The sequence below is a fragment of the Salpingoeca rosetta genome (genome assembly GCF_000188695.1).
Source record: "Salpingoeca rosetta unplaced genomic scaffold supercont1.13, whole genome shotgun sequence".
Lineage (NCBI taxonomy): Eukaryota > Choanoflagellata > Craspedida > Salpingoecidae > Salpingoeca > Salpingoeca rosetta.
The window spans coordinates 1,049,038-1,058,929 of record NW_004754921.1 but is presented as its reverse complement, the minus strand read 5'-3'; the positions used below and the strand labels follow the sequence as shown (position 1 = coordinate 1,058,929).

The window sequence follows — 9,892 nt, the reverse complement described above, 5'->3', positions numbered from 1 at the left end:
ATTACAGCCACGTTCATGCGCCAGTTGCTCTGGATTCCCGTTTGAGGAAAGAGACATGAACAGCAAAACAAGAGCAGCAGGCACAGCAACACACACACACACACACACACACACACACATCTCAAAGCAAGAGTCATTAAGCACAAACGACACGCCCTCCCTGTCGCGCTTCAGCTACACGCACGCACTCTCTCAACTCGCCTGGGTGCATCCCTTCCATCATCGCCCTTGTCCTGCTCCTCCTGCTCCTGCTCCTGCTCCTCATCCTCATCATCATCTCCATGCTGTTCTTCTTCCTCCTACCCTCGTTGCTTGCATTGCGCGCGGCGTTCATCTGGCCTTGACGTTGAGCCACATGCCGTGCTTTGGGCAGACGGGGACAGTGCGCCCGTGCTTCTCCCCAACGTTGCTCTGTGCCGGCTCGAAATCAAAGCGCAGCATCATCAGCGCCATCACAATGCGCGCCTCGAGCAGCGCAAGGTGTTGCCCTGCACACGTGGCGGGGTGAAAGGTAAGCAGCGGAGGTGGTGGTGTGAGTCATGGTGGGTGGTGCAGGGAAGCACGTATGACATCAGAGTGCAACGTAACGAGGTGGAACAACTTAAAACAACAACAACAACAACAACAACAACAACAACAACAACAACAACAACAACAACAACAACAACAACAACAACAACAACAACAACAACAACAACAACAACAACAACAACAACAACAACAAGTCTCGTTGCACGAAGGAAGTGTGCATTGGTATTGTTGCCTTCTTCCCCGCTCCCTTCTGCCTTGTGGTCAAGCTACAGGCAAGCGTGCAACGCACGACAAACACGGGCGACGCACCGAGGCAGTTGCGTGGGCCGACAATAAAGGGGAGGAAGGCGCAGGGATCGTGCTCCTTCTCAAAGCGCTCAGGCATAAACGTGCGGGGCTTCTCCCACACCTCAGGGTTGTTGTGCACGGCCTGGCGCACGTGGGGTGAAGGTGTGATGGTGTGGTTGTGCCCGTGGTGAGCGGGAGAGAGGAGAGAAATGTAGATGTGTTGCAGGGGACACAAACCTGTTGCAGTGGGCCAGGCAACGGCAACACCCAACACACACACACACACATACACACACACACACACACACACACACACACACACACACACACCAGCCAACCTTGATGTGGATGAAGACCTTGCAGCCTGCCGGGACGCGCACACCGCAGAGGTCGTCCTCCTCCACGGCTTCGCGCGTCACAACGGGGACGAGTGTGTAGTAGCGCAGCGTCTCCTGCAATGCGCAACAGAAGCGAGAAGCGGTGGGTGAGTGGTCGTGATCATGGCAGGGGCGGTGGTCGTGCAAAGTTGCGGTCGCGGTGATGTGGGGGAGGTGCAGAGAGAGACATGCTGCTGGTAATGACAACGATGGACGGGAGAATGGATCGCGGAGAACAAGGCACTGCAACAAAACCACCAACCAGGTGTGTGTGGTTTTGTGTGCGTGCGAGCGTGTGTGTGTGTGTGTGTGTGTGTGTGTGTGTGTGTGTGTGTGTGTGTGTGTGTGTGTGTGTGTGTGTGTGTGTGATGTGTGTGTGTGTATCAGTGTGAGAGGTGATGGTACAAAGAGAGCCCTTGCGTGTTTCAAACGGGTGAAGATGACTGTTGTACCTTGTGCCAAGTGCCCCGCCTCCCATCCCCCGTTGTTCGTACACGCACACACCTTGCCGAAGAAATCGAGGGCCATAACGTTGTAGTTGAAGGACTTGATCCAGGTTTCCATGACATCCCAGGGCGATTCGACGTTGAGGCGCAGGGCATGGCCGAGGAAAGGCAGGCTGCCCGTTGCACGAGGCAAGGAGCGCAGCGCAGAGCCGATGCTCCACTGCTCCGCAACGTAGCGGGTAGTGTCCACGGCGACCTTGATGGCCACGAGCGCTCCAGCGCACTTGAGCGCCGTCACCACGGGCCGGTGGGTGAAGCCGTCGCGGAGTGTGTCCACGAGGCCAGTCCACGCCTCCTTGGCCTTGCCACCGGCGTTCTGCAGGCTCAAGCCTGACAGTGAAGCAGCCATCCCGCTCATCGTCCTTCTTCCTTTTTCTACCAGTGAATACGCGTGTGTGCGTGTGTGCGTGTGTACGCGTCATGTGTGTGTGTGTGTGTGTATGTGTGTGTGTGTGTGTGTGTGTGTGTGTGTGTGTGTGTGTGTGTGTGTGTGTGTGTGTAAGGGTGGCAGTGTAGCTGGCAACAAAACAGAGCGGATCAAGGCAATAAAGCACGGACAGCACAGGCAACAACAACAACACACAGCAGGTTGCACGTTGCACCAACCCCACAAGAAAGCTTCACAGAAATCAAACAGGGCGAGTGGCAAATGAATGAACCACACTCAAGTGATGTGGCATCCACTGATAACACAACACCGCAGCACAACACCGCAGCATACCCCCACAACGCCAAAGCAAAGCACCCTGAGTGCCGCAGCCATCATATCATTCACGCACACCACGCCGCATGGGCACACCTTGTTTGCTGTCCCCACGCAAGCAGCCGGCAAAAGTGGCAATGGCACACGTCAAAATTGCCTTCCAGTCGCCTGATGTCAAGGCAAATTTACTGCTCTTTAGTAAAAATTCATTTTGTGCTGTTGCAGACAGTGCGACAGTTCGACAGACAAAAGCGTTGTTGTGCGTGCAACAACAGCCGCACAACAACAGCCGTACAACGCCAACAGACGATGCAGCGACTTGTGCCGGTGGTGCTGCTGTTGGTGCTGCTGGCCGTGCTCGGGCACAGCAAGAGCAGCAGCAGCAGCAGCAACAGCAGTAGCACGAGCGATGGTGGGCTTGCAGGTGAGGATGGAAGGAGCATCGTACGAGGTCATCTCCTTCTACCACCAACATCAGCAACACCAGCCACACCAGCAACAACAGCGACAGCGTGGGTGGGACTGGTGTTGGAGGCGGCGGATGGCGCCGTCGTGATCCGGGTGCGTGCGAGTCGGGCCAGCGCCAGCGCCAACGTCACCGCCGTTGTCACGCATGCTGATGGCACATGTACGTTTGAGGCAGCGCAGCTTTCACAAGAGGCACAGGCTGCTGTTGGCGGCGACGCTGGATCGCTCTTCTACGCCACCCTCGCACCAAACACGGCGTGTTCAACAACAACAACAACAACAACACATGCCACGAACGGCGACGCACCCGCCGTCGGCGTCGCTGTCCTCGTTGACGGGAAAACAGTGCTGACCACACCGCAGCAGCCCCAGCAACAGCCAGCGCTCAATGCCTTGCCATCAGCCATGCTGCAGCGCTTTTCGCCGCTATTGTTCCAGGGCGTGGTGCAGTCGCTCAACGACCCCGCCAACCCAACTGCATCCATATCACCGCTGCTTCCAAGCACCGCCACCTCAAGCGCAAACGCAGCCGCTGCTGGCGGAGTTTTGATTGCCACTTACTCCAGCGTCAACGTCACGCTGTACCCAGAGATGTTCAATGTAACCCAACCCTTGACCATCTCCATTCATGACAGGTTTCAGAACACCCTCCTCTTCTCCACGCAAGCCTTTCAGGTTGGTACGGTTGTGTGTGTGTGTGTGTGTGTGTGTGTGTGTATGTGTGTGTGTGTGTGTGTGTGTGTGTGTTGCGTGCATAACTTTGTGCATGCGAGCATGTGTCTGTACATGCGGTTCGCTTCACCTGTCTTTGAGCGTACCCCTTCGTCCTTATTCACACACACACACGCACACGCGCGCACACACACGCACGCACACACACACACACACGCACACACACACACACGCACGCTCGCACACACACACACACACACACACACACACACACACACACACACACACACACACAACTCTAGGGACCTGTTGAGGTGCCCGTGCGTGTGCTGGGCCCTGCGGGACAGGTGGCCAACCCCCTCGCAGACCAGCGCTTTATCGTGCACGTTGCCTTTGATGAAGCACCACAGCTGCCGCCAGCATCGCCGTCAACCCAAGTCACGTTCACGTCCCTCCTCAACCCAGAGCCATGGCTCGTGCCCATGCCCGTGGTGGACACGGCAACGGAGATGCCCGCGCCAGAGCAGCGCATGCTCGCGTGCACGCCACCGTCCAATGCGGTCTTGGCGACGTGGAGCCACGCCAACACACAGTGCCGTGTTCAAGCCAGCCGGAACGACGCCCTCGCTTGTGTGCTTGTGCAAGGCCGCTGGTGTGTCGTGCAACAGCAAGGCACGAACGTGCCATACCCGACCGATGGGGGCGACCTCGCGGTGACCGTCACCCTCTCATCGCCAACGGGACTGCGCACGGTGTCTCAACGCGCGCGCATCAGCGTTCAAGACATCAACAACAACCCACCTGTCTTCCCATCACCATCATCATCGTCGTCGTCGCTGTCGCTGGCGGTGCGCGAGAACTTGCCTGCCAAGAGCTTGTGCGGCCGCGTGCGCATCACGGATGATGACGTGACCTTCCCGCCACCGGTCGTCACCATCCTGCGCACCCTGCCTGCACGCGATATTGGCGATGGCGACGACACCATCGAACCTGCTGGTTATCCGTTTGCCGTGGGTGCAGTGTCGCGGGAGAGGCCGGGTGTTTTCCTTGTCGACATTTTCACCACCGCCACCCTTGACCGCGAGGCAATTGCCAACTACACGCTGCTCCTGCGAGCAGATGACGGCACGCACACCGCCACCGCGCCCGTCTCCGTGACTGTGACCGATGCCAATGACCACACTCCTGCTCTTGTCGCCGTGTCCAGCGCTGCTTGCACTCGCACATCGCCCCCAGCGGACGCGACAGGCTCGTCATCGGCGTGTGCGGTGTGGGCAGTGAACAGCCCTGCTGTGCCAGAGGACACACCCCTCAACACGGACGTCACTGTCCTGTCGGCGTTTGATGCCGACAGTCCGCTCTCTGGCGGCGGCCGCGTCTTCGCGTCGCTCGTCACAGACGCCACGCGCGCGTGCACTGCGGCCGACTCGCAGTTCTTTCAACTCATCGCCACCAGTGACAGCGATGATGATGGTGGTGGTAGTGCTGCCGCTGCGGATGTGTCTGCGCGTTGGGCGTTGCGGTTGGTGCGGCGCCTTGACTATGAGGCTAGGCGAGTCATGCGCGTGTGTGTGCAATTGGAGGATGCTGGCCTCCCACCGCGCGCCGCAACTGTTGCCGTTGACGTGCACGTCAGCAACGCCGTGTTTGAGATGAACGCAATTGGTGATGGCGCCTGGATCTACAGCGCTGCACGCGGTCTCCCCCTCACAGCAGCAGCAACAACAACGACAGCAGCGACAATGAGTACATCATCATCGTCGTCGTCGTCTTCGTTGTCGTCGTCGGCGTTGTCACTGCGTGGCGTACCGCTGGCTCACCGCCTGTCCTCCATCTTCCCGCTGCCTGCGTCTGAATTTGTTGCGCTGCCGGCAGCCGCCGCCGCCACCATCACCCTCGCCTTCAACGGCGAAGCAGACACGGAGGATATTGATGTCGCAGTCAACACCGATGCAAACACCGACGCATCGTCAACCACCACCTCCTCCTCATCGTCAGCTGCAGATGCAGCTGATGTACATGTGCGTGTTGCGCATCGTGTGAATCCGACAGAGGAGACGGATTGCGTCATGTCAGAGTGGATCCAGCTTCCGGTCTGCTACGATGCAAGCACGGGCCTGCCCATTGATGCAGACGAATGGGCTGCGTTCCACTCACAGCAACAACAACAGCAAGCGTCTTCTTCTTCGTCAACGTCTTCATCAACACCACCACTCTCGTATGCGCACGTGCTTGCAAGCAACGACAGCAGCGACGTCGTTCGCCCGCTCGTGCGGTTTGTGGTACAGCCGCGCGATGCAAACGGGTACGGCCGAGACTGCCCCCGCTACGACACGCGTGCGCTGCAGGAAAGCAGGGTGTCACTTGCATCCACGGTGCGCGGTCCAATTGGGGTGCACGTGTACCCTAGTGAGACGCCACCTTACGGTGCGCTGTACACGCTTCGCTTTGCGCCGTGCCTGCAAGCAGCAGACGCATCGGCCAACACGGAGGCGTTCCCCGACACCTTGTCCTCCCTCTTTGACGTCCTCAATGGCACCACCAGCAACAGCGGCAGCGACAGCGGCAGTTCCAACAACGCCAACATCAACATCAACAACAACATCAACAACAACAACAACAGCAACAGCAACAGCAACAGCACGTCGGATGCGGTGCGCGGACTGTTGGACCACCTCGCCGTCCTGTCTGCTGTTAGCGATTCCTCCGCACGCAACGGATATGCGCGCAACAACCGCGACCTCGACGGGTGGCGGGTTGGAGGCCTGAGGGTGCCCGGTGACCTGACCACAGCCATCGAACAGGCCGAAGCAGCAGCAGCAGCAAGTGGAGGGGAAGACGGTGGTGGAGATGCGGGGGTGGTTGTGGTGGCGCAGTCACGCGTGTCCACACAGCAACGGCCCCTGTCTTCGCTTCTTGCCTCCCTGCTATCAGGTGCTGGCGACGCTGCGGGTGCTGGTGTGGCGTCAGCCGGCAGCAGCAGTTCGTCAACAGCTGTTGACATCTACGATGGTACGTGGGCAGTGTGCGACTACACCATGGGTGGTAGCAGTGATGCGAGCACCTCCAATTGCACCATCACCATTACGCCGATGTCATCATCTTCATCGTCGCCATCGCCAGCGGTGCTTGATGCCGTGACCGGCCTGGTGTCTGTCACGCCCGGCCTCCACACGCTTCAAATTGCAGCAGAGGTCAACGGCAAAGTTGCCCGTGTGCACGACATTCCGTTGCTTGCAGGCAATGCGTCGGACTTTGCCGCTGCTCACACGCGATCAACCTGCGCCTGGTCACCATCGCCTGACGCAACAACAACAACAACAACAACAACAACAACGACTGCGACTGCAACGGCTGCAGCGTCATCGTCTGCGTCGTCGTCCTCATGCACGGCATCGTCGTCGTCAGCAGATATGAGCAGCAGTGGTGATGGTGTGGACTGGGATCGTGTGTCGCTTGCATCAGGCCCCGCCGCTCACCTCTCTGATTTGGATGGTTTGTGGCGGAGAATGATGAAGCCCTCTCAGAAGGGAGCGGGCGGTGTTGGCGCAGAACGAACCACCGTGACCCTTGGCACGCACCCATCCTACCTCTCCATTGGCCCCGCACGCCTCACATCCCCGTTTGTCGTGCGCTCGCACACGTGCAAGGGCGATGGCGCTGGTGTGCTCACCTGTCCATCCGCCTTTACTGGCAGCCACAGTGGGAGCCGCGCGCTTGCTGCATCGCTGCTGGCGGTGGCACAAGGGTACACGGATGTCATTGTGGCGCCCACGAGCAACGCGACCGCTGCAGACACCGCCCCCTTCGGGACAGACACCAGTGGCACTGGTGGTGGTAGTGGTGCTGCTGGCGCATACGAGAGCCAGGCGTTGTCATCCCACGTCGTGCAAGTGGCCTCCTCACCCGGCTTTGAATGGGCGTGCCAAGGACTTGCTTCTGCTGGCATTGAAGATGCCGATGACGATGTGACTATGGCAACGGGAGCCACGTCGACAACAGCAGGATGGGATTTGAGTCGCCCAACGGCGGTAGCGTTTGGCGTTGATGCGTCTCCGTCCTCGGCCTTCTTTGTGTCGTGGCCAGCGCAGGAGTTTACGCAAGCTGCGAGCGTGTCGTTTGTTGCAGCATGCACTTCAGCATCACGCTTCCTTGCGTGCATCGTTGACCCGCCGTCGACATCGTCGTCCAGCGTGCACTTGCCGTGCGGCGAATACGATGCTGTGGATGAGGTGTATCGTGCAACGCTTCCTCTCTTCTATGGCACCAACACCGTACGCGTGTACTGCGTGGATGACACTGGCAGCCTCTCCCCGTTGCCTGCAAGCATTGTGCAGACGGTCGACCAGGATCCGCCCACCCTTCGCGTCACAGCGCTGCCGAGCGACTGCACGGAACCGACGGCGTGTGTGACCAGCGCGCGTGAGGAAGGCGTGGCTGCCTTGAGCGCGGACGAACCTGGCACCCTCATGTGCCGGCATGGCCATACAAGCGCACTCGCCACCACCACGTCGGCTTGTTGCCGCGCGGTTGTGGCGGCGGTACAGCGCGAATGGGAGAACACGACGCTCGCAAACGAGAATGGCGATGATGTGCTGTCCAGCAGTGGCGGCAAGTCCCCTGATGGCGATGTCAGTGGTGGTGGTGGTGGTGAAGGCGTGCTGCCTGGTGTTGTGGCCAACAGCACCGTTGCTGCCGAATGCGAACAGCTGTGCATGTCTGGCCTGCTCTTCTCCTCCTTTGCTGACGCCATTCAGCGCAACATGACATCCGCTGATGCCAGGGGTGATATAGCACAAGCAGCATCGATGGGCGTGTCTGCAGACGCGTGCTTTGGGTCGCTCTCCCGTGCTGTGCGTGCACACATGTCGTACAGCGCGTGCGTGCAAGCAGAACTGCGAACAACGCTGGAGGCGCTCGTTGCCGTGGAAACACCCGTCATCGCCATCGATGAGGTTGTGAGCAGTGATGGGGAGGGGCGCAGGAGTGGCGGTGGTGACACGCCATCCACACTTGAAGCCATCTCGTGGTCGGAATGGACGGAATGCAATGGCGCTGTTCGTATCCGCGCCAGCACCAGCAACACCAGTGACACCAGTGACACCAGTGACAGCATAGCTGATGGGTCCACGTTTCATGTGTCCAGCGCGCATGGGCAAGTGGTGGTGCATCAGGTGGTGGCGGCGGATGTGGCAGGCAACCGTGCCTCCACCGCTGCAACGGCTTTGACCAGCGCTCCATTCATTGCCTGGCTTGTTGATGCGCAGCACCGAAGCAATGGCACGCTGGCCGAGCTGCTGGCCTTTGCGGTTGGCGTGGAGGAAGCTGAAGAGGCCGCACAGCAGCGGGCGGCTGCCATTGCACGTGCACTCGCGGCGTGTCCTGGCACAAGCACAGCCCTGGTTGCCACCACCGTCCTTGCTGGCGTGCTGTGCGCTGCGTGCGTGCTGTATCTCGCATACCTGCATGTGACGTGGGACGCGTGTGTGGACAGGGCTTCGAAGCGCGGCGAGAAGTCGTTTGAGAGCACAGCGCCGCGCGCCAAGCACGCCCTTCAGCAAGCGTTTGAACTCATCCACATGTCTGATCTTGCCGTGGACGGCTCGTTTGAGATCAACCCTGGCTTCGTGGACACGACGGAAGATGATCTGGTCGCCAACACGAGCTTCCTGTACGGTCTAGGCCTGCACGCACACGACGATGATGATGACGACGATGACGATGGTGATAGTGATGATGATGATGGTGATAATGCTGGGAGTCGGTTTGTTGGTATTGGTGCATCCTTTGTTGGCGACAAACATGATGCGAGTGTGCTTCTGCGCCACGACCCCTCACAACACCAGCATGGGCAAGAGCAAGGGCGAGCCGCAGTAGATCAGAGGGGCGTCGGGAAGAAGAGCGTTCAACACCAACAGCCTCAACACCAGCAGCAACATGGTGGTGTGTCTGCGCCCGAGGACCCTGCGGGATGGCTGCCTGGTGGACTTGACGAACCGCCCATGCTGAGCGACGCGTTTGCGGCTCTCGGAGGCGTACACGATGAGCACGGTGACGGTGGCGGTGATGAAGGGAGCGAGGTGGAGGAGGACATGTCATCGTTTGGATTCCACACAGTACCAGCAGCGACGGCCGCAGCGAACAGTGGTGGTGGTGACGACTCGAGTGGTGAATACTACAACGGCAGCGACGACGACGACGATGATGACTCGGATGAAGACGACTTTGTTTGAGAGAGTGAGAGAGAGAGAGAGTGTGTGTGTGTGAGGGAGAGAGAGAGAGAGAGAGAGTGTGTGTGTGTGTGTGTGTGTGTGTGTGTGTGTGTGTGTGTGTGTGTGTGTGTGTGA

The 9,892-nt window shown here is 59.1% G+C and overlaps 2 protein-coding genes across 2 annotated transcripts; one reads left to right on the top strand and one right to left on the bottom strand.

Moving 5' to 3' along the window:
* Positions 1-330: 330 nt before the first annotated feature.
* PTSG_05658 (uncharacterized protein) lies at positions 331-2,524 on the bottom strand (the record flags this gene model as incomplete). Its single annotated transcript, XM_004993470.1, has 5 exons — positions 2,309-2,524; positions 1,701-2,077; positions 1,158-1,271; positions 841-961; positions 331-488 (listed from the first exon to the last, which is right to left on the bottom strand). Exons 2-5 carry the CDS (start codon positions 2,058-2,060, stop codon positions 331-333), a joined length of 753 nt encoding a protein of 250 aa, XP_004993527.1. The 5' UTR covers positions 2,061-2,077; positions 2,309-2,524.
* A 101-nt stretch (positions 2,525-2,625) lies between these two features.
* PTSG_05657 (uncharacterized protein) lies at positions 2,626-9,857 on the top strand. The gene is made up of 2 exons (XM_004993469.1): positions 2,626-3,548; positions 3,848-9,857. The coding sequence occupies exons 1-2, from the start codon at positions 2,715-2,717 to the stop codon at positions 9,776-9,778; spliced, it is 6,765 nt and encodes a 2,254-aa protein (XP_004993526.1). The 5' UTR covers positions 2,626-2,714; the 3' UTR covers positions 9,779-9,857.
* Positions 9,858-9,892: the final 35 nt, after the last annotated feature.

Coding starts and splice junctions, on each gene's coding strand:
- PTSG_05657 (XM_004993469.1), top strand. CDS start 2,715: ATGCAGCGACTTGTGCCGGTGGTGCTGCTGTTGGTGCTGCTGGCCGTG. Junction 3,549..3,847: donor TCTCCACGCAAGCCTTTCAG/GTTGGTACGGTT, acceptor ACACAACTCTAG/GGACCTGTTGAGGTGCCCGT.